The 25,472-nt window shown below is 36.8% G+C and overlaps 1 protein-coding gene across 4 annotated transcripts in view; it reads left to right on the top strand.

Annotated features, from left to right (window-relative positions):
• The window catches only part of MITF (melanocyte inducing transcription factor), a 183,423-nt gene extending 158,245 nt beyond the window's left edge, over nt 1-25,178 (top strand). For 2 of the 4 annotated variants that reach the window (XM_081321967.1, XM_081321966.1), the window contains exons 4-11: nt 930-1,016; nt 3,873-3,968; nt 11,114-11,231; nt 13,331-13,489; nt 14,786-14,842; nt 15,987-16,062; nt 17,965-18,112; nt 20,172-25,178. In XM_081321967.1, the coding sequence (XP_081178093.1) occupies nt 930-1,016; nt 3,873-3,968; nt 11,114-11,231; nt 13,331-13,489; nt 14,786-14,842; nt 15,987-16,062; nt 17,965-18,112; nt 20,172-20,579 (1,149 nt within the window). In that variant the 3' untranslated portion in view covers nt 20,580-25,178. The remainder of the gene's footprint in view (nt 1-929; nt 1,017-3,872; nt 3,969-11,113; nt 11,232-13,330; nt 13,490-14,785; nt 14,843-15,986; nt 16,063-17,964; nt 18,113-20,171) is intronic. The other 2 variants (XM_081321968.1, XM_081321969.1) reach the window with 1 other exon arrangement.
• Nucleotides 25,179-25,472: the final 294 nt, after the last annotated feature.

Genomic DNA, 25,472 nt, shown 5'->3' with positions numbered 1-25,472 from the left:
AGTAGCAGGTGCATATGCCTGCCGCTCATGCAAAAGGAGCTCACGCACACACACTTATCCGCTGTTCGCACAAGTAGGAATTCATTTATGCTTGCCTGGTTCCAAAAGGCTCAAGGCCCGGTAGTGGGTTGCAGCCCAGGGGGTTGGGGACCCCTGTTCTAAAGTTATTATCAATGAAACTTTCAGTAAACAATAAAGGAACCATCTTAGATAAATTTCTAGTCGTGAAAGCCATTTAGCACAGGTAGGCAAACTTTTGCAGCTCAGGCAACATTGATATCTTCAAAATAGCTGTCTTTGCCAGTCAAATTTATGTGTAGTCAAATTAACCCCAAGATGTTCCCTGCTGTCTCAAGTGACCTACCTCCATCAGAAGAATTCTTGAACAACTGTTTGTGTAAGGACAATTGAAGCATCAGTGTGCATTAAAAATGGGAAAAAATGCATTAGCAGGAGATTCTGTGCCATAGGAACAAATAAACATGAATATGCATAATTCTTCACTACAGGATGTGCCCTTGGCTTGTAATGCAGTTGGATTTAGTAAGGATTAAACTGTGAATGGACAACAGATCTTTCAGGGTATGGAACTCCATACTAGTGAAAACTATTGGGGAACAAGTTGTGAGGACTACCTGGTTTCACAGACTAATAAATAATCTTCCAGAATCATCTGGTTGACCACTGTGGGACCAAAAAGGCTAGTTTGCATGGATCTTTCTAGGATTTTAATCAGATTATTAAAATCTGATTAATTTATTTGATTGTGACAGGATTAACTTTCTGTTCTAAAGACCTTTTTGTTATTTAAATATTAGTTAAATAATATTTTATTTTATTTTATTTATCCTGGTGTTATATTATCCTGGTGTTGCACTATATCCCATTCTGATCTTTTTGTTCTTATGTTCTCTTTTTCATGTTTGCAGGGCTTTTATAAATTTGAAGAACAAAGCAACAGAGCTGAAAATGAATGCCAGTCTCTGAATACACATTCTCGAGTGTCATGTATGCAGGTATGTATGCTTGCATATTGACTGATAGAATCTTCATGTGATTTCTTAAGATCTCCAAGCCTATTTCATATTATTAATTTTGCTAAGTTATTTAAAATACAGTTAGAAAACATTCTAATAATTATACATTTGGAAATACATGTATCCTACAGATATGTACCTGGTCAAAATGGTAGTGGATCAGCCAGGCATTTCATATGGCATACTTGGGTATGCTTTCATCCAGTTAACAAATATTGTGCATGAAATAGCGATAAAATTCAGAACAGTTAGAACTTACAAACAGTGGTAGAATTTTGACTCTGGCTTGAATTTTGTAGTATTTCACTAGGAAATAAATTCCAGTAACTCAATGGTCTTTGATCTGATCGGATTACTTATCCACGGAGATCTCTTCTAATTGTTAAATACATTTGTGTTCTGTCAATAAAACATGCAACTGCATTTTTTGAATAGCCAAAAATAATTGGCTTTACAGGAATGCCAAATTATTCAAATCCCTAATATAATTCCTTTCGAGCAACAAAATCTTCAGACTACTCAATAAGAAAATAAGCGTTTCTATCCATACTACAATCTAGCTGTTATAGTTTGCAATTTAAGGAATATTGGCATTGGTATTTCTGGGAAGAGTATAGTGAGAAAACTCTAAATATTAAAAATGTTCTCTGAGAAAATATATCTGAAGTTATTTATTTATTTTTATTTTATTTTATTGGATTTATTTCCCGAAGGACTCCGGGCGGTTTACAGGGTATTAAAACAAGAAATACAAAAGTTAAAAACAATTAAAAATAATTACAACAGTCCCTGAAAAAGTAAAAAAAACAACAATTAAAATTAAAATTAAAATTAAAATTCTCAGCCTGGGCCAGAGAGCTCGAAGAGCCAGGTCTTCAGGTCCCGGCAGAATGAACGGAGGTCGGGGGCAGTCCTAAGCTCCACGGGCAGCTGGTTCCAGAGGGCAGGTGCACCCACTGAGAAGGCCCTCCCCCTGGGTGTTATTTAAGAAGTTTTGTATAACAAAGGCATACAATCATGTAATATTTGAACTAATTGCTTGTTTATCGGCTTTCAAGATATGAGCAATTGCCAACACCAAGGATAGGAAATATTTATATATCTTTCAAGCTGTCTTACACTATAATGCACTACTTTGGGGGATTTCACCTCTGGGTTTCTACTGGGTTCATATTACTTAGAATAACAGAGTTGGAAAGGACCTTGGAGGTCATCTAGTCCAACCCCCTGCTCGAGCAGGAGACCCTGCACCATTTCAGACAAATGGCTGTCCAGTCTCTTCTTAAAAGCCTCCAGTGAAAGAGCACCCACAACTTAAATACAACTGTAAACCTACAATGTGATGGGATAGCTGAAAGTGTAGACAAGAAATTCAGAGTGGCTACATCACTGTCAAAAACATTTCTAGGTCTCAGGCATCTCCCTAATTAATTTTTTTTTAAAAAAATCTTGTTTTTAATCAGTCATTTCAATAATGTTTAAACTGGGAAGCTGCTGCCCTTTTAGGACACTGTTGATCAAGTTTTGTTTTAAATTTAAATTAAATTAAATTTAAATTAAACTTCTCTATAATGAATTTTGTTTCCTTGCTTCCTCATCTGTATGGCTGATTTGAGTATGTGTAACTAGTTAATCCAGGTATAAAATAGCAGATATATTTACTTTTTTTTACTTTACTTTTATTAAATTTGTATACCGCCCTTCTCTGAAGCTGAAGCTTCTTTTCTCACTGATCTTCCCTTAACATATTATGATGCACAACAAGTCTGTAGCCAGTCTTAACTTAATCAGTTTACAATAGGGCTCATGTAATCCTGAAATAGGAAATAGCTTTTTTAAGATTAAAAAAATGGGAGTGATCAAAGAAGGTTTAGAGCACAGGTCTGCAACCCGCGGCTCCGGAGCCGCATGCGGCTCTTTCAGCCGTCCCCTGCGGCTCCCAGTCCTCTGCCATGTACAGTCAAAAAAAAAAAAAGTGGGACTAAAAAAGTTCAATCAATCAATTCAAATATGCAGGGTAGGTGCATATCTCGCCTTGTCTCCACTCTTCAGTCAAAACCTGTTCTGCGCATGCGTGCATGTATGCGCGTGCGCACATATTTTTGTGGCTCCCAGGTTTTCATTTTGTGAGGGAACCGGTTCCGAGTGGCTCTTTCACTGTTTCAGGTTGCTGACCCCTGGTTTAGAGGATCGGTCCCCCAGCTCCTAAATAAATGAATTGGAATATTTTTATTTATTGAACTTATATAATTGCCCAAAGCAAATACAGGACTCTGGGTAGCTAAGATTATTTTAGAAACAGAACTGAAACAATATAACAACATTAGAAATAAGATGATTAATAGCTGGGAATCAGTAGAGGTGTACCTCATAACACTGTTCCTCAACTACAATGGAGACTAAAATGTGCGTCACTAACCAAGTCAGTGGCTTTTGCCCCCTTTCTTGCCACAGATGTTAAATGAATCACCACAGTTGTTAAGTTAGTAACATAGTTGTTAAAGGAAAATATGGCTTCCCCATTGACTGTGTTTGTTAAGCAGTCGCAAAAGGTGATTACATGGCCCCAGGGCACTGTAACTCTTAAATACGTGCAGTTGCCAAGGGCCTGAAATTTGATCACGTGACTATGGGGATGCTGCAATGGCCGTGAGTGTGAAAAGGGGTCATAGTCACTTTTTTCAATTCCATTGTAATTGAATGGTCACTAAATGAATGGTTGTAAGTCGAGGACTACCTGTATATCCAGGAGGTCTTTCCTTTCTCAGTGCTTGATGCGTATGAACATATTTTTCCCTAATACAGATTTCTGATACTCCTTATCTTTTGTTACAGATGGATGATGTAATTGACGACATAATCAGTTTGGAATCAAGTTATAATGAAGAAATCTTTGGTTTGATGGATCCTGCTCTACAAATTGCAAATACGGTATTTTGTTTTCTGTTATATCTTTTTAGTTCTCACCATGTTTTCATTAAAACGTTTCTATTTGTTCATTTATCAGCAAAGATAAAATGCAAAACAAAGAAAAGAAAGAAAAAGAAAAAAGACTAACAAATATCCAACCCTAATAACAACAAAAAACCAATGTGTACAACCCCCCACATCAAATACATTTAACATTAAACATAAGGGGGAAAAATCCACCTCAGCTGAATGCCAATAGATACATCAAAAATCTAATATATTCCCCTCCTCTTACATAATGGGTCTACAATAGTTATAAACTTTTCCATCTATATTTAACAAAAACACTATATTACATAAACAACCATTCTTCTTGTGGAAATCTATTTATCTAATAATTGAATCAACCTAACATCTGTTTACATATACGTATACATATGTATGCATATACATATACAGTGTATAGACACACATACACATATCTATTTGTGTGTGTTTTTGTGTGTTTGTGTTTGTCAGAGGTTCCCAACCAGGGGTGCTCGCACTCCGTAGGGGTACGAGACGATATTCCAGGGGGTGCGAAAACTTGGGTTTTCAAAATTATAATGTATATGCATAATTCGTTGCCATTATTTCGAACTTTTGTAAGGGGTGCGAGAATATATCAGAAGCGTTCTACGGGTGCGGGGTAAAGAAACAGTTGGGAGCCGCTGGTGTCTTTATATATGTCTCTATATAAAACATGATAATCTACAAGTTATCCCAAAGTTAAAACTAATCTTCAAATTCCTCTGTTAACCATCTGTCATTGTATTTAACGCATAGAAAATCCACAAATGGATTCCAGTCTCTTGTAAGCTTGTCTAATCCATTTTCTCTAATCAGGGCAGTTAATTTTGCCATCTCTGCTAATTCAATTTTAAAATTCTTCGATGGTCGGCATCCCCTTTTCCTTTCAACGCTTAGCATGTCCAGTCCTCATAGCAATCACCATGTTAAGAAAACACTTCCCAAATTGTTTTTCTCTTGATTTATGCATAATACCTAGAAGAAAAGCTTCAGGTTTCATTAATATTTGTATTTTTAGTATTTTCTGCATTGTTAATTTTATATTTTTCCAATATAATTTTACATGCTTACAAGACCACCACATATTTTAGAATATACCTGGATTTTTGTTGCATTTCTAAAACTTGTAGGAACTTATATTTAATTCTTATTTTTCTTTTTGCCAAATAAATTTGGATATATCTTTCTGCCACTGTTTAAAAGAAGAATCTTTGCTCAATATCCAGTATAGTCTGGAAAAGAAATAACATTCTGCACTGCAATTCTTCTGATTAATGACAAATCTAGTTTTACCATCTATATAAGTCCAACTTTATCTCCTTTCATATTTTACCATGATTATTTTTATATAACTTAGAATTTTCATTAGTGAGATTCACCCCCAAATATTTTAGCTTTAAATCTTTTTAAAGTTCCAATTTCCTACTCTTTTCCTCATTCATATTCTTAGTATTGTCATCTTTAATTTATTTATTTTTAAACCCATGATTTTCTCCAAATATTTTAATCTTCCTCATAACATACTCAATATTCTCTAGAGCAGGGGTGTTAAACTGCCGGCCTGAGGGCCGGACGTGTCACCAGGAAACCGCGCCCTCCCCATTGTCGGCAATGAGCAAAAAGCTCCAATACATCGCGCGATGTCATGTGATGTCGCAAATTTGACATGTCTGCTCTAGCGTATCTTGCAAAATCAAAACCAAGTCATCAGCAAAAGCACTTATACTTATGTGCTTTAATTTGTAATCGTTTTACTCTGTCATCTTGTCTAACAGTTCCAGCACCAGGATAAATAATAAAGGGGATAAAAGATTCTCCTGTCTTGTTCCTTTCTGGATTTCACATGATTTTATCAAATCTCCATTCCCCATAACCTGTTCTTTCTGGAATGTATAAATGAACTTCAGTCCCTATAGAAAGCGCTGTCCAAAATCCATCTTTTAGACTACTTTTAAACATAAAGTCTCAACTCAAATTATCAAAAGTTTTTTTCTGCATCTAAGAAGATTAGTGAAACTATTTGTCACTACATTCTTACAAATGTTCAATTATATCCAATTACTCTCACATTGTCTTTTAATTGTCTTCTGGTTAGAAAACCACACTGGTCTTCATGTATATAATTTTGTAAAAAAAAATTAAATCTTTCAACTAAAATGGATGTAAACAATTCATAGTCATTGTTAAGAAGAAAAATTAGTCTATAATTCTTCACAGAAGTCCAGGCCTTCCTTAGACATTAAAGACATGTAGCATGTAGCAACATGTAGGCATATAGTTTCCTTGTGGAATAGAGTTTATTAAATCCTTCTGTCATGGTTCCAACAGACAGAGTCAATTAAAGCAGAACTCTGAGGCTTGAAAATTCCTCAAAGTACATGCTTATTAGTTACAAAGTATTGGCACAATCAAAAGTGAAACCAAGTTTGAAATTCTCACTAAAAATTTCCCAGTTACAAAGTATAATGTCCCACCCACAAAACTATGCCATCACTACATTTCCCAATAAATTCATTTGGCGGGCTTTCTTATACAAGCCTAGTCCCTGATTGCAGGAGTAGTAGATTACCTTGGTTCCCATGGGACAGAAGATTATTTTGACCAGTGAAGTACCTGGGCAAGCACCCCTCCCTTCATTCTATGTGACAACCTAGAATGAAGAGAAAGTTGGCAGCAGCTAGGCTCATTGTACAGTTGACACCTTCACCAGGAGAAGTAATTGCTCTTCAAAAGCTTTACAGAATCCATTCAATAAACCATCAGGTCCTGGTGCTTTATCTGTCTTAGCCCTATTAATTGCTTCTGTTATTTCAAAGGCCATTATTGGACTGTTCAAAATTTTAATTTTTCCTTTTTTCAAATGGCCATTTAGATTTTTTCTTCATTCTACTCTAGCATATATAAAGAAATTACCTTCCTTATTAATGCCATCTATCATCAATAATTTGACAAAGGAACATAAATTTGTTGTTAGTTGTGAAGTTGTGTCCGACCCATCATGACCTCATGGACAACGTTCCTCCAGGCCTTCCTGTCCTCTACCATCTTCTGGAGTCCATTTAAGCTCACACCTACTGCTTCAATGACTCCATCCAACCACCTCATTCTCTGTCGTCCCCTTCTTCTCTTGCCCTCAATCTTTCCCAGCATTAAACTCTTCTCCAGTGAGTCCTTCTTTCTCATTAGGTGGCCAAAGTATATAAATATGTACAGATAAATATTTTTAGGGATATAGAACCCAAGATGCAGCTTGAGACTTGATTCGATTCAAATTGGAAATTTGAGATTCAAAATCAACATGATGTCAAGTTTCCGATGTATGGGCTTTTCAAGTGACTCTGAGGCATTGTTTACCTTAAAAGTCCTTTATTAACCTAATACACCGGCAAATGCTTGCTCGAAGGAAGCTGGAATCTGAAGTCTCTGCCCCTTTCACAATATATTAAAACAGAATTCTCCACCTTTCTAATTTTGTCATTAATCATATTCTCCAATTAATTTAAAGAATCAGTTTTCCTTCTGTTAGAAAACCCGCCAAGCTCTTATCTTCGTTAATTTCAGATGGCCTTGAGGAACAATCCTCCTCTTCCCCCCTCCCAACTTTAAACTCAATCTCTTAAAGCAATAAACAAATTTAACATATGAAATGGCTACTTCTTCATCTCTTGTCAAGCAATAACATTTGATGTTAGCAGCGTTGACATCCGGCCCCCCTTACAAAAAGGACAGATCCTGTAATGTAAACAAAACACAACTTAGGAACTGGCTTTTGGTTTGTTGGGGTGTTTCTCATAAAACCTTTTGATAAGTCTGTCAGCTTTCACATCAGTAGATTTCACCCACATGGCTTCAGACAATGGGTATCTCTTCCATTGTACTAGGTATTGCAATTTTCCCTTAAAGATTCTAGAGTCAAGAATACGTTTCACTTCATAATGGGTCTGACCTGTTACCACGAGGGGTCCATGTGTTTTCTTAGGGGGAGGTCTTAAAGTGGAGGTTCGAAAAGTTTTCAGCAAGCTACAATGGAACACCGGGTGAATTTTCCCCAAAGGTCTGGGTAGTTTCAATTTTATTGTGACCAGGTTGATGATTTTCACAATGGGGAAAGGCCCCAAGAATTTCAGTCCCAGTTTCTTATTGGGTAGTTTAAGGCGTAAGTATTTGGTCGACAAATAGACCTTTTCCCCAACTTGGAATGTTCTTTGGGAAGCTCTCTTTTTTCAGCTTGCTTTTTGTAGGTCTCAAAAGTCTTTTTTAAGGCCACCTTTGTATTTTTCAAAACTTCTTCAACCCCTCACCCAATGATCAAGAGTCTGGGAAGCGGAGGGTAATTGAGGGTATTCAGGTATGGGGTTGAATTCTTTCCCTGTGGCTACACAGAAAGGAGTGTAGCCGGTGCTGCTATGTACTGAATTATTGTAAGCCACCTCTGCAAAATGGAAGAGGTCGGTCCAGTTTGTTTGTTGGTAAGAGATGTAGCATCTAAGGTATTGTTCCACCATTTTATTGGCAGATTCTGCGGCTCCGTTAGTAGCCGGGTGAAAAGCAGTTGATAGGCCTTGAGATGATCCAATTAATTTAAGAAAGTTTCTCCAAACTTTTGCTGTAAACTGTACCCCTCTGTCTGAAATTATTTGTTCCCTTCCGTTAGAAAACCTGCCAAGATCTTATCTTCTGTAAATTCATATGGCCTTGAAGGTACAATCCTCCTCTTCCCCCTCCCAACCTTAAACCCAATCTCTTAAAGCAATACACAAGTTTAACATATGAAATGGCTACTTCTTCATCTCTTGTCAAGCAATAACATTCGATGTTAGCAGCGTTGACATCTGATTTGTTTGAGGAAAAATACAATAAGCAGTAAATTGTGTCTATATACCTGTACCTTCATATTTTGATAAGATGGTATAAAAATAGCCAGTATACCATAATCCCCCAGAACATAAGGTGGCTAACTTCAGGGTCTCTCTATAATATTATTTCACATTCACCTATTAAAGGCAATGATGAAAATTAGACCAGTCTCTATGGGTCCATGACCATGAAATTGTGCTGAATTAATACACAAAGAATCTGATTCTACCTTTCAAAATCCTTTTAAAAAGTCATCTCTTATTTAAATAATCAAAATGTCAACCTTCATCTGGAACTGGATTTTTGAGCTGAGAGATTTGTTGACAAAGCTGGTGGCCAACATAAGCCTTTTTGAAAGAATGACAGAGTACATGGTATTTGTGACTAATTTTTAATACTCTCAGAAATCATATACTGTGACTGTAATTACTCATGCACTGAAAAAGATACACTCAATACAAAGTAAGACAACAAGGGGAAAAGAAGGCTACCTCAATAAATCTGAGTCTTTTTTTTCTCTACAAACAGTTTTCCCCACTGAGACCAAAATAGTAAAGTGCTTCACATGGTCTGAAAGGCATGCTTTGCAGAAATCACCAGATGGTTATTCATGTCCATATCAGAAAGCTGATTGTGCTGTGTTGTCCATGTTTGGAAGGAAAGAGCTTGAAACTACTTTATTTCCAAGTCCTTTTGAATTTCTTGGGATATGAAAGAAATTTATTCAGCTTGATGTCTCAATTTACTTGAAGATTCATCTCCAAAGTATCAATTTAATTTCTTTCCAATCAAATCATCTAGTTGAATCATTGCACATTATTGTGTGTATGTGTGTGTGCATTGGTTTACCTGAGCTAAAAGAATAAGTTTGTCTTCATCAAAAATCTCTGATTAAAATCTATGATTCAACTCCTCTGTTATCCAAAGTCCAAATCAGGTTGGTTACCATTACTCCAGAATTCTGAAGAACAGAGCATAGAAAGTGTACTTGGATAAATCATATCATGATTTTTGGAGGACAGAATCTTATTAGACAGCTACAGTGTAGTTCCTTGGTATTTCTTGAAGTTTCTTACTGAAGTCTACACCAGGACATATCCTATAGGTTGTCTGTTAATTTGGAAGATTGCCCTACATATAAAAATTAATGAGACACAATTGTAGTACATTTATCCACTTGAAATCCATAACCAAAATCCACAAATTATGTTGGCAGATATCATATTGAAATACAGTAATTTTACTCTGGTAATACTAGTGCCTAGTACAAATTCTTTAGAATTCTTGGTCTAGTCAGATACTAGGCCCTCTAAAGCAGAAGTTAAGCAAAATCCCAATAAAAAAAGATGTCTTCTTGGAGCCCATGAATAGTTCTACAGAGTTAATAAGGATGCTATTGTACAGTAGCAAAGACAAGGCCCAGTCTGTAACAGTGGTAGCTGTGCTCATTTGCTATTGAGATACAGCAGTCACAGAAAATCTCATTTTTATGAAATGTAATAAATTAGATGCTATAAATTATTGCAATGGAACTTTATGTAAAGGTCACACATGATACATGTTTGTTCTGCTTTGACTGGATAAGAGCGCACACATCTTCAGGACTAGTTTGTTCATCCTTGTGGTTTATCTTTTAAGTAGAGCATTCAGATTTTCACCACAAGCGTTATAGTGTTATCTTAAAAACTATTTGTGGTACCTTTCACTAAATGTTCTTAACTATATTTACCAAAGGATAAACTCCATTGATTTTTTTTTAGATTTGCATCTAAATCTAACCACTGGTGGTGGTTTCTTGATTGGGCTGTTGTTTACTGTTAGCTTGTTTCAAAGTTCCTTGGTTGGGTATTGTTTGCTTTTTGATTGTTGGTCTAATATTAATCTTGGTGTGAATCTCTGCACATATGGTGTTGATTGCTGGTGGGGAGATGTTTTGGTCTTTCTGTTTCCTTTTCGGCTTTTTAATTGTCTGTTTTGAATGGCATGTAGAAGTTTATGTCTGTGTGCCTGTTAATGGCTGATTTGTCTGAGTGCCAGATCCTATATATTGGTTGCATTCTCTGAAGTATATCTCAGACATCTGCAACAAGATATAACCTTCATTTCTGGTGGAGCTATATTGACAGGGAAGCAACAATACAGAAATGTTGGTGGTCTTTGCTCCAAACTTCAAACTTAAAATTATCAAGGGTTTTTGTAGGAAACACAGGAGATAACATCTCATCGCTTATCCTTTCCAGTTACCTGTCTCTGGCAATCTAGTGGACTTGTATGGGAATCAAGGTTTGCCTCCTCCAGGAATTAACATAAGCAATTCCTGTCCTGCTAACCTTCCTAATATAAAAAGGGAACTGACAGGTAAATATGAATTCTGTTTTTAAAAATATAATAAATACACCACGTCAGGAATATATGCAATTTAATGCTGGAAATATAAACATCCTGTTGGATTAAACCCCAACAATTTCTGCTATATTTATTGAAAGAAAGATGATCAGGGGCTGGGAGTGAGATGGGGAGATAAACACAGGCAAAAATTTTGTGCTTCACCACAATCCATTTAGACTTGCCAGCTTCATTTCAGTGCAATATAATCCCCCTCCCCAATAAATTGTCACGCTTGTTTGTGCATATATGAATTCTATATTGATATATTTGGCAAATTCAGAATATAGGGTCAGGATGCTAAAAAAAATTAAATTAATAACTATGTATTAAAATTAATTGTTATAAAGTTTTCCATTTATAAATTAATTGACTTTACAATATGCATACAAACAGAGATTCCCCTCCCTTCTTCCATCAGGAACTCAAAGAAATAGGGATAAGGGAGAGTGGGGAAAAGCAAGGGGCATCTGCCCTGGGAAGTAAATAAAAAAAGCAGGGGGGGGGAAGGAAGAAATGAGGAGAAGGAAACAGCAAACTGACAGGGAAGGAAATTTTAAAAACAAAACAGAGAAGGATTAAAATTCATCAGGCAAGCACCCTTTCTCAAACAGGGGCTAATCTTCAGTCTTTAAATAGATATTTTTCAGCTCCCCAAATGGATTTCTTTTGTCTTCAGTAACAGTTTCTATTCTTATTTAAGACAAGATTCCCAGGGTCCACAAATAATTCAGAACAATTTTACTCAACAACATCCAATTCAGAAAGATTCTTAGGTCTCATATCTTTAAAGGAGCTGCAATTAATCTTGGGGTCTCCTTCCATAGAATATACCCTCTGCCCGCCACCAACTAAGATTAAAACTGGGATCTTTGCCAGGTTCTTTATGGTACCCTTGATGAGCTTCCTAAACAAGGCTAGCAAAGAATCTGCCCTCTCAGAAGAGCAAGGACACTGGTTTCTATTGGTGCTGTCAACAGAACAGGTCCTCTCTTGCAGAGAATGAAGTGGCTGGATGGAGTCACTGAAGCAGTAGGCGTCAGCCTAAATTTTATTTATTTATTTATTTTAATCCCATTTATATCCCGCCCTTCTCCGAAGACTCAGGGCGGCTTACAATCTAAGAAGCACAAATCAATGTGCTTAGCAATAGCCTTCATTCTATGTATATGCCTGCTTATTAGGGCTTTTGCCCCCCCCCCAGCGGCATTTTTACAAAGTCAGCCTATTGCCCCCAACAATCTGGGTCCTCAGATTACCAGTGAGAACTGCAGTCTTGTGGAACACACAACGGCTATTCCTACTTGAGCCTAAAAACTAAAAGCAGTAAAACTTCAGTGGCCAGGAAGGTTAATTTTTCTGTGGTAGCTGAGGCACAAGTGTTATTAAGCATAGGTAGAAATGAGCTTGGTAGACAAACAGCCCCATTTGGTGTAAAGCAACTTTCTATGGAACAGAACGCGTGACAGAAAGTATAGAGCGAAAAGAAAAATGAAGCTTCTTTTTTCGCTATTCATCTGCTTAAGGGTCATTTGTCATATATACACTATGGTTCACATAGCATAGTCTGAAAATAAACAATGCTGTGTTCAAATGTGAAATATCAAGTTTTCTGAGAAAGTTCCTTGTACCAGTCACGTTGTATGGACCTAAAACAGCATCCTTGAATTGAGGGGCAAGTCATGAGTGCAGAAAAGATTTTTGTTAGTGTATAGTATTTGTCTTTCTTTTTTTAAGGAAGGGACAGGACTGCAAAGATAAAGCATCATTGTGTCTGATGCAGCTTCATTAAGAAAGATGCAGCATTTGTTCATTATTATCCTTTTATAATAAAGAGACCTTTATTATCTGTATTTGGAAATAATCTAGGAATAGCCAATACAGACGTTTCACTGCATGGTTGACCTTCATCCAATGGTTAATATGTGTAGCTTTTTAAAAATTTAATGTTAGTAGTTAGGGAGAAATAAAGTATTACGTTATTACAGTATGCCGCTTCCTTGGAGCAAACCTAATGGTTTAATGGATAAAATCCAACGTTGCACAAAATGACTTTTATACTTGTGCAACAGGACTTGGCCGTCTCGTTTCCCAACCTTCTGGAGAAGATTTTGAGGGTGCAGGGTACACAGGGGTACACGAAAAAGGAGGAATCTCTTCCTTTCCTGTTCTACTGATGGAAAATATTCTGGCAGATGGAGGCTTAGCTGAATGCAGCCCGTTATCCTCAGGTTAGCTGCTGCCTCAACTGAAAATGTTACTTTATTATGTTACTGCATGAAGGATATATTAAAACATATGAAGAACAGTTGCAGGAATTGAGTATGGCTAGTCTAGAGAAAAGAAGGACTAGGGGTGACATAATAGCAGTGTTCCAGTATTTGAGGGTCTGCCACAAAGAAGAGGGGGATCATCCTATTTTCCAAAGCACCAGAAAGCAAGACAAGAAACAATGGATGGAAACTAATCAAGGAGAGAAGCAACCTGGAATTAAGGAGAAACTTTCTAGCAGTGAGAACAATTAACCAGTGGAACAGCTTGCCTTCAGAAATCGTGGGCGCTCCATCACTGGAGGTCTTTAAGAAGAGACTGGACAGCCACTTGTTTGAAATGGTATAAGGTGTCCTGCTTGAGCAAGGGGTTGAACTAGAAGACCTCCAAGGTCCCTTCCAGCTCTATTCTGATTCATCATTTCTAATCTTTAAAGTGGCAGCATTACAGCTACACTAGACTCCAGGGATTAGTACACTTCTGCATGCCCGATCCACATGAGAAAGAGACCCCAGTCAATTTACATGCTCTTTCTCGCTAATCTAAAGATCCTAGTCATGGCAGCTCTGATTTTCTGTGATCAATAGATAACCATCTAAAAAGTTCCACCTCTGCATTTATCTCTGCGTCTGTGGCTATCTTAATGGGAAAGATAACATTTGGAATCATCACAAAAGAGGAGATTTCACAAATCACATTTATTGGTGAAATCTAATTACCAACAATATAATACTAGCATAAAACACCAGTAAAACTCTGTCTGAGTTGTTGAAGAGAAAAACAGTCTAGAATGTTATTTCTCATATGCTAGTTTTCTACAAGCTGTGATTTGTTTAGTTTATTTTTCATCTCATGGACCGAGGGTTTGAATCCCACTGTTGCATTCAGAAATTTTGTTTTCTTGCTAAGGATATCCCTGAATGTTAAAATTGGTCCTTTAATAACAGCTAGCCATACTATAAAGAAAGGACAGAGACAATATCATGCTGCACATTCATTATCTTTACCTACTGGCTTTGACAGTTCTGGATCTCTTAACTTGAACTTATATCTCCAATAGGTCAGACTGAGCATCCATGATATTAGATCATAGAAATGTACCAGAAGGCTTTGCTATGATGCAGTATAGGTGGTATATAGATACATCAGAGTATATATGAAGTAGAATGCAGCAGAGAAATATCAAAGTTTACTTTGCGAGTGTTGCCTTTTAATGACTACTTCATTAACATGCATATCATGTGTATTTCCCACAGAATCAGAGGCAAGAGCTTTGGCCAAAGAGAGACAAAAGAAAGACAATCACAATTTAAGTAAGTTCCTTGTTTCTTTTTTTAAATGGTCAATTAACAATAGACAAGAACCAATAGACTGCATCTTTGTGGTTTTAAAAGCTTACTTAACCCATTCTCATAATAATGGAAGGAAAATATAATTACTTATATATCTCCAAATGTCCAGGTGACCTTTCTGCAGAGGGAATTAGGTATTTATTTGTTATTTTATTTATTTGTTATTTATTTATTAGATATTTATTTGTTTTTTTTTAAAAAAACATTAATTTTATACCCTGACACTGAGCAGATTTTGTAAGGAATTTAATAATTTTCCATAGTATTTGTTTAGTTTCTGTAATATAAAAATACTATATTCTTATAAAGTTACTGTATATATGATTCCTTTACATTTTAATCCAAATAATTTTTGGCTGGAATCAAAAAACCAAAGTGACATTGAAAACATCCAGTAAGATAATAAAGTCACTGATTATTTGTTTCTTTTTCACCTTTAACATAAATAGTAAAGGGCTAGTAAGAAACTATTTTAATCTAGCATAGTTAATCTAATCGTATGTTTATCATTCCACTGTACCAAAGCCTTCCCGTGCTTCCAAAATTAAGAAATGATTATGAATGATATAAATTAAAAGAGTTTATGTGTTAGCTGGCAGGAGAGCATTGTTAAGTCTATGTAAATAGATGTAAATAATAAAATATATTCATTGTAAAACCATCTAGATACTATGCTTAATCTCAATTTTTAACCAAACGTCTTTAATATTGTTGGCTTCTCCATGTTTAATATAACAGAAATGTAGGTACACAGATATAAATTATTTTAAAAGGTCATAGTTTTTTAAAAATTTCAGGAGCTCTTAATGTATTTATTCTCTAAAGGACTTTTGCTATATATTTATGCCAAAATCTTTTGTGTTATGACAATTTCTAAATGAAAAAATATAATTTAAAACAAAATTAAAGTGTTTCTAGTTTGATTTTTGGAGTTTGTGGATGCAGCTTAGAGATCTTATTCTGTCCAATTCATGCTGTGTTGATAAATCTATTGTAGAATATATTTCTTTAATTGAAATAAGCGATAATAATATAAGTGGTTTGTTATTTTTTCAAATGTTCTCTTCTGTCAATGATTCCTAATTTTATACTGCTTTCTTAAAAGTTGAAAGAAGACGACGATTCAATATTAATGATCGCATAAAAGAACTTGGTACTCTGATACCAAAGTCAAATGATCCGTAAGTATATAATTTTTTTTAAAAAAATCCCATTTATATCCCGCCCTTCTCCGAAGACTCAGGGCGGCTTACAATCTAAAGCACAAATCAATGTGCTTAGCAATAGCCTTCATTCTATGTATATGCCTGCTTATTAGGGCTTTCGGGGCCCCCCCAAGTGGTCTTATTATAAAGTCAGCTTATTGCCCCCTACAATCTGGGTCCTCATTTTACCTACTTCGGAAGGATGGAAGGCTGAGTCAACCTTGAGCCTGGTGGGACTCAAACCTGCACTAATTGCAGGCAGCTGGTGTTACTTAAGGAGGCATTAGCCCACTGCTCCACCAAGGCTCTTTTAAATTACTCTAAGAAGGTACATTGCTTTTAAGAAATGATTGGATATGAGTTCTATTTAGCAGAATTACCTCATTTTAAACTGTACATGTAACAATGGAGGAAGAGGAAAGAGGGAGGGAGAGGAGGAGAAGGAGAAGGCTGGGCTGCTTCACTTTTGGGAAAAGTATACCTTTGAATATAGACCCTGCCTATATTAAAACTGCCTGTTTCTCATTATGATATTGTAAATATTCAATAATGTTCAAAATAGTTCTCGTATTGTCCCTTAACTGTCTTTTTGACAGAAAGCCAGACTGATCTTCATGAATATATGCCTGTAAAACTTCATTTAATCTTTCTAAAAAAACTGCAGCAAAAAGTTTATAGCCATTGTTTAATAGTGAGACTGGTCTGTAGTTCTTTATCTTTGTAACATCTTGACCTTCCTTCTGGTAGTAAAGCAGTATTAGCTTCTTTCCAAGTTTGAAGTATCTTTCCGCCCCTGTAATATATCATCCATTATATCCTTTAGTGTCTGAAGAAGTTCATCTTTAAAGCATTTATAAGGCCATCTGATTAGACCCTGCCTATAATTGGCAGAGCACCTGTAGCATCCTGACCAAGTGTGGCTTCTGTACCACAAGCACACCTCTATGCATCAAGGCAAGGTGATGCACTCTGTGTGTTAACCAGAAGTGTATTCTACTTATTACTAGTGAATGAGCCATCCACTCCCTCCTGTACTAAATTTAACATTTATTTTGTTGTAACTATTTTTGTTTTCTGGCTTACTCAACCATATTTTTGGAGAATGTAGTTTTTTGCATAGCAATTGTATGGGTTGTGTGCCTCCTTACCACCACAGTTCTTCCTTAAACTAAAGAGCCATTAAGACATACTCAAATGCTGACAGCCATATGGTCTGCTTGGCACCAATATGAGGATGCCTTGCCATTGGTCTCTTTTGGGATGTTTTTGTGCAAAGAGGTTCTCAGATGGTTAAGAAGCCATTTATCCATTACCAAAACAATAAATAGTGTAGTCTCCTTCCCTTTATATTGAAAGAATGCAATAAAAAGAGTAAGAGGACTCATGTTCTAATTCACCTAAATACAGTTCCTCCTTTCAAAGTAGATACTTGCTGGAATTATTGTGTTCTTCCTTGAACCTCTTGCTTAATAAATTTAACTCATCTGAACTCAGGGAGATTTGCTTCTACATGAGCAAAAAGCCTGATAGCTTTTTGACTTCCCAGTCTAGCTGATCCCAAAAGTGCTTCTCCAAAAGGCAACTGGACTTTCTTGTTTTATTTTTTGTTTATTTTTGAAAACTTTTTGCTTCACAACCAAGAATTTTTTTCAGTTCTTCGGAAGCAAAAGGTTTTCAAGGAAAAAAAAACCCAAGAAAGTCCAATTGCCTTTTGGAAAAGCATCACTGGAACATCCATGTTGTGGAGGATTCAGTATCTCCATAGACAGTCTAACTGAGCCTGCTTAGCTTCTCAGGCCAGGCAAGGTTAACTAGGTGCTTCTACCTGCTGTGATTAGTGTTTCTTTATAGATATAATGATCTGGATTATTCTTACAGAGACATGCGTTGGAACAAGGGAACTATTTTAAAAGCCTCTGTGGACTATATCCGCAAACTGCAAAGAGAACAGCAACGGACGAAAGAGCTAGAGAACAGACAAAAGAAACTGGAACATGCTAATAGACATCTTTTGCTTAGAATACAGGTTTGCTAATTAGTATATAAAGGTTACAAGCCGTGTGATTTAATTTCTTGATTTTTTAAATTTCTGAGCAGGGGCTTGGACTAGAACAGACATGTCAAACTCATGACGTCACGTGACGTCACGCAATATATCGGCACAGTTTTGCTATTGCTAGCAATGGGGTGGGTGTGCTTCCACGTGATGCGTCCAGCCCGCGGGCCAGCAGTTTGACATCTCTGGACGAGAAGGTCCAGCCAAGGTCCCTTCCAACTCTGTTATTCTATTCTATTCTATTCTATTCTATTCTATTCTATTCTATTCTATTCTATTCTATTCTATTCTATTCTATTCTATTCTATTCTATTCTATTCTATTCTATTCTATTCCCCTTTTCTATCAAGGTAACTAATGCCTCTTTTGAAGTGAGGACAGAATAAACACTTGGTTAAAAACCTAAATGAAAATTCATGCTAGAATTACTACTACATAATGTAATTAGGGTTTGTTTCCAGAATGGTTCTAGAATATTAATCTATCTGGAAGCAATTATCATAAGTACACGAAAGCTGTTTTTGGATAATTCTATTTGTAACTCTGCAAAAGTTCATAAAGGTTAGATTATAAATTTTTGTGCACACAAAACAGGGTAGGGTTGAACGTTCTGCAATCCCTTTTGTGTGCACATGCAGTAAATGAAACATAAGAGTTTTCATTTTATCACAGATTCCAACTTCACCTGATCCCTAGAACTATAATTATCATGTGCACCTGTGCCTAAGCACATAAAACTACTCAGCCATAGCCTTCATCTTGCAAAATTCAAGGTGCTTAATTGATACTTGGCCATAGAACTGATGATACATATAACAGCAGGGTCAGGCCAGAAGCAAGATTCCATTTCCTCATGTTTACAGATACAGGTCATCCTTGATTTATGACCAAAATGTCTGTGGCTAAGCAAGACAATTGTTATGTGAATCGCACCCGTTTTTACTGCTTTTGCCATGTTTGACAAGCCAATCAGTGCAGCTGTTAAATGAATCATATGGTCATTAAGTGAATCTGTCTTCCCCATTTGACTTTGCTTTTTGGGAACTGACTGGGAAGGTCGTAAATGGAAATCATTTGACCGTGGGACACTGCTGGCATCATAAGTACAGGCCAGCCTCCATATTTTGTTCAAGTGACCTTGAGGACGCTACAACAATCATAACAATCTTTTTTAAAAATGGCATTGCAACTTTATGCTTAAGGAATGGTTGTAGGTTGAGGTATATTCTTCATGTTCAAGGCGTATTGGCCATAAGTGGCAACAGATACTTTGATAGTTACTTGATAAGGAACTTGAGGCAAAATCCTAGTATGCTTGGTTGTTTTAGTGGCACTTTGCTACAAGTTAGATAAGATGTTGGTATTCAGTGCCCTAAAAGGAATAGAAATCCCACCTATCTTCCCTCTCCCCCTTAATCAAATTCTAAGGCTTGAATTTGATATAAAATAGTAGAATTCTTTATGTATGTTGTTGGAAAGCTCCATTTGTGCAAGTGCAGGATTAGGTTTTGCACACACAAAACCATCCTTTCCTCTCTCCCACTGCTGCTGCCGGTCGCGGAGCTGGAAAGGCTTGGGACCATTGCTGTATCCCACTTGCTAGGAGATGTATTAAGAGCAAATTTTTAATCATACAGGAAGCAGCCTTATAGAGAGCATAATGAACCTCCACTCTGAGACTGAGTGAGGAGAGGAAATTGCATGAAAGATATACCAATCTTCGGCTTATTCTCAAACAGACACCAAAAGCTGCTTCCCTTCCCGCATATATAGTAATTTCTTAATGTTGGCACAATAATTATCTTTTATTCCCAGTGTGCTCTACTGCACTTTTCACTTTGGTGACTGCCCTTTTTTCCATAACTTGCGTCTAGAAAGAAACCTACATTGGATGAATAATATAATTATTTGTAAGAGGGTTTGGAATAGAAGGCTTGCCTGCTTTTAAGAAAAATGTTAAATTCTAAACTTGCCGTTCTTTTTAAACCCATTCGATGTATTTCTTGTTTTTCACACCTCTTCGTAACAGGAGCTTGAAATGCAGGCTCGAGCCCACGGACTTTCCATCCTCCCAGCTACGGGCCTTTGCTCTCCAGAAATAGTAAACCGGCTGATCAAACAAGAGCCCGTCCTTGACAACTGCAGCCAGGAAATCCTACAGCAACATCACCCTGAGCTTTCTTCCACAACCACTCTTGACCTTACCGATGGCACCATCACTTTCAACGGCAGCCTGGCAAACATGACAGAATCGGCCACAAGCACTTATGCTGTCCCTCCCAAAATGGGATCTAAGCTGGAAGATATGTTGATGGATGATACTCTGTCTCCTGTTGGGGTTACTGATCCACTCTTATCGTCGGTCTCTCCTGGGGCTTCAAAAACAAGTAGCCGCCGGAGCAGCGTAAGCATGGAAGATACTGACCATGCTTGTTAGTGGATATCCTTAGACAGGCCTCTCACAAACTTCTTCATTTCCTGATCGGTAGATCAAAGTAATTTGTTCTTTTTTCTCCCCCCCCTAATATTTGAATATATAAGTCTACAGATAGTTCGGCGTATGTGACTTTTTTAATGTTTGAAAAGACTTGTACATTGTTTTATAACTACCAGTGCTTCCAAAGTATAGTACTGTATCTGTGAACTAGACTCATCAAGGAACTCCAATTGATTTTATCTCTTCTCAGAAGCAATAGATGTCTACAGATCACCAAGATCCACTAAAGAGGAAACTTCAGTATAACTCAGCAAAGTGACTTGGAAGTGAAATGAAGAAGAATGTATAGAAACCAAAAAGAAAATTAGCTTTGTATAAACTATTTTTCTGTTGACTTAATAGTGCCTCCTTAAAAAAAGTATACAATATCTATTAATTCATATAATCTTTCCCAAGGCGATAGATAATATACATGTATCAACAGGTACAGAAACTAACTGATTTTAAGTACAGTTCAGCTACATTTATTGCAAAGGAGAGATATCTAAAGATTCAGTCATATTTAAGTTCATATTATTATCCACTGAGTGAACACTCTTCAAAATTAACGTCTCACCTTTTCAAAAAGCATTGCTTTTCAATAATCATGAGGAAATTATTTTTAAAAAAATACTGTACAAGAGTTCATTATACAAACTTAGTATTTTTCTCTCAGTGGGGCATAAAAAGTATTTCTTTTTTTTTAAAAAAAATTATGGGGTACAAATATCTGACTTAAATGAAATTTCAAATTTTTTGAGTCAACATTTCATTTTGAATACATTTTTATAAGAAAATGCCTCTAGCCGTTGCATCAAGTTTTTGACAGTTAAATTCCACTGAAAGAAAGCCAGTTTAGTGTAGTGGTTAAAGCGCCAGACTAGAAACTGGGAGACCATAAATTCTAGTCCTGCCTTAGACACAAAGCCAACTGGGTGACCTTGGGCCAGTTACTTTCTCTTATCCCTAGGAAACAAACAAGGGCAACTCACTTCCAAAATCTTGCCAAGAAAATTCCAGGCGGTTGCCAGGAATCAAAAACTGACTGAAGGCACACACACACAAACCCCGCTGAATGGATTGTTTTACATTTTTTGTGCGCATTTCAGTATAAGCTTTGGTGCAGGTACCTGTCTTTTCACGAGTGGATTTCTGGCTATTTTGTATATTACAGTCTTCTTTGAAAGGAATGTTTTGACACAGACGGTTTAAATAGTAATGCAGAGTTAATAGAGTTAACAAAACAGAGCTCAGTATAAACAGAAAGTCTGGGTGTGGGGGAAACCCCAACATGTTCCTTTTTTTTAGTGAGAATAATATTGTTGAAAATATGATTGCTATGTTCTTTCATACCCTATTACACTTTTCAGCAGTCGTGTTGGAAAAAAATACTGTATCTTCAGGTGACTGTCTTGAGCCCAACAATGTTAGATTTAACCATGCAACAGTGTTGTTGTAAGAGCATGTTCTGTGCATTATCTACTCTGATGTAGGCCTATGCAATAATAGTAGTGACGCCTGTATTATTACCTTGCCTAATTATTTTATACAGAGGTTGTATAAGCTAACCTGTTGAGCAAGAGATAAGCTTCCTCCTTAGCATGGAATCCTATCTCCTGAAGAATGAAGTGCCTTAAATTTAGCTGTAATCTTTATGAACTATGACTGAAGTGTGATGTAGGAGAAATTGACGGGAGGAGAGAGGGAATCACACTGGGGGTAGTTGTTGGGCTGAGGTCATGAAACAAAGAGTTTCTGATCCTCCCACAGTCCTTGCATTTCCTAAAGTTTTTGACTCCCATGTCTGGATTTTCTTTGCTTATATATTCAGGAAGTCTGGGCTACTGTACAGAGATAAGCCTTCAGAACAGGGGTCTTCAAACTTGGCCCTTTTATGACTTGTGGACTTCAACTTCCAGAATTCCTCAGCCAGGCACGGTGGATGAGGAATTCTGGGAGTTGAAGTCCACAAGTCATAAAAGGGCCAAGTTTGAAGACCCCTTCTTCAGAATGTTAGTGAGAAAAGATGATCAAGTAAAGTGGTAAAATAAGGCTCTGCAATCATGAGCCTGCCATGCACTTTTTGCGTTATGAAACCTGCTTGAAACCATTAAGGCCAAATTGTGCTGCTCTATAAGTTGAGTTGCAAGTGGAAGTGGGGCTGAGGCCTGTTTTCAGCTTTGCCGATCTTTTAGAGGCAGAGAAGATGACTTGAAGTAAAGACCTTTTCTTTTAACCTCAACATATTTTTCAGCTCATCGGTGCTCAGTTTGCTCCAAACTGACTACCTGAATGCTGATAATACTTAAGAATGTTTGGATCCAAATGATAGGAAGAGAAATTTGAATGCCTTTGTTGCTGAGACACCTTAATCAGCTCAATATTTTTTGCAAGTTAAAAAGGTTGCAAAACAGTATAATCTGGAAATGAGTATTCAGCCCATGCACAGCAGATACCTCAAGTTCAGTAGCTGATGATCAGTCTGTTGTTGCCATAGATCTATTTTCCCCCAAACTGATGCCCACCATAGAGGTTCCCAGACAGTATTTGGAGGCACAAGGTTGCATGAAACTGCCATATACTATCTAACTGTAGTTAGCATTTTATTGTGGACTGGATTCTTGATATTTTTGTTTTTATAACTATTTTTTAAGTTTATCTGACTTTGGGACAGAATACTGTTCAAAGCCTAACGAAACAGGCCATAGCTTGATCCTGAGCAATGTCAATGGCTTGTATTATAAGGTAGGTTTTTTTCCTTTTTTTAAAGTGAACAAAGAGCTGGATCTGGCCCTGCTTTGCAGGAGTCTGCTTTCTTGATACGACATTTTCTCTCCTTTTAACTTCAATGCAAACAGTGTAGATTATACATATTAAAAGACATATTTGCTTTTTTTTTGCACAACCCATTTCATTTAATGTAATTGTTGGAATGTCCATTATACAGATACAATGAAGGTCTAAGGCTGTTTTCAGTACATACAAGGGTGGGGATTAAGGGCGGGGGTGGGTGGCAGAAGAGAGACGGAGTTTGTAATCTACTCTCTGAATTTTGTGGTTTTTATCAGGCATTATTTTTATGGGCTTTCAAATCTGCCTTTGCGCACTAAGGACTAGAAATGTCCTTATTTCTTCTGGAGGGGAAAAAAAAGAGAACCTAAGATTTTTAATAACAGAAATTCTTTTCCGGTGTCAAGTTCTGTGACTGCAACGTAACATATACATAACCTCCATGGTGAAACAAGGCTGCTTTTTAAGAAAAGCCATTCTGCTGGATTCTGTTTTGTAGTATTTTGAATCAAGAAACAGACACTTAGACTTAAACAAAATGTAACTGTGCCCTGTCATTGAATTTAGAGCATCTCACAGCTTAGTGGAAATACAATCTAACATTTTAGATTCCCTTGGATGAAATTTTTGCATTCCACAATTTCTGTTGTATGTTCTTTAGAATACGGAGCATTTTGTCATTTCAGTCTGCAACATGATATATTTGGCTTTTCCTCACTAGCTACTCACTATTTTTCTTTGGATTTTCCTTTTAATATGCTCACATTAGAGTTTTCATATTTGTAGTTCATGCAAATCAAATCTAGGAGACTGGTGCCAAACTTTTCAAGTGTAACATATGGCCTCAGAGGATTTTTTTTGTCCATCATCATCATCATCTAGATCAAGGGTCTCCAACCCCCGGTCCATGGACCGGCACCGGTCCTCACCATGCCAGCAAGTGGGCCGCACAAACAAGCAAAGCGACATCCTTGGGATGCAGGCAGTATTCAAAACCACACCCCCTCTTGTCTGCAAAAAAACCTTTCTCCATGGCACCCGTGCCCAAAAGTTTGGGGACCTCTGATCTAGAACCCCAAGTCCACAATCTGAGCAGGTTTTCAGTGTGTTGCATTTTTAAAACAGAGATGTCCGGGCCATCAGTTACATGGGAGAGCATTAAACTCTACTCAATCTCAAAGTACAAGGATTCCATGAACCCAGATGAGAAAAATCGAAGAGAATCCTAAAATGGCTGCTCAGTCATGGAGTTCAATTTCATTTTTGCCAAAATCACAAAGACTTATTAGTGCCATGAGCAGCTTCCTTACTACTTTTAAACCGTTATAAAAAGCAATACTAACTCTTTTGCCTATAAAGCCTTTAGGAGAAAAACAAACAAACAACAAAGCACAAAATAATGCACTTATCACATGGTTGGACACAAAATGCACTGGTGAAAAAAATAAATTGGTAGAAAAGGCCTCTGTATCATGAAAAAGTGATATGAATTACTGCCTCTAGTTCTGGATGTTTAGCACCATACTGTTATTCTTTTCATCTGCTGTTGGCTGCAGCAATAAGTTGTGTATGATCCATCGCACTGTAAATTATGGGTCAAGTTAATGTAAGCCAATTAAATAATTTGAACTGTTCCTAATAGATGAATTAAAGTGTTTTTTATGTAATGACTTTATAATTCATGTAGAGTACAACTGAATGATCTGTTTTAAATCAAAGAATGACTTCTGATGTTAATCTGTGAATATGAATAACAAATAATCCCTTGGATTTCAGAAATTTGCTTCATATGAACTCCTTCCTTCCTTCCTTCCTTCCTTCCTTCCTTCCTTCCTTCCTTCCTTCCTTCCTTCCTTCCTTCCTTCCTTCCTTCCTTCCTTCCTTCCGCCATCTAGTGGGCTTGATGTGACACTACAATGCATTGATTTTGCATAATTTGCAGATAGTAATATCATTTTTCATTTTTTCCAGCAGCATGAGTAACTATCTAATAAACAGTTTACAAATAACTTTTATGTTAAAAAGCAGCCCACTTGCATAAATAGTGGCAATCGGCTGAAAGCA

This window comes from Vipera berus, assembly GCF_964194415.1.
Source record: "Vipera berus genome assembly, chromosome: 2".
Lineage (NCBI taxonomy): Eukaryota > Metazoa > Chordata > Lepidosauria > Squamata > Viperidae > Vipera > Vipera berus.
This window is presented reverse-complemented; position numbering and strand designations above follow the sequence as displayed.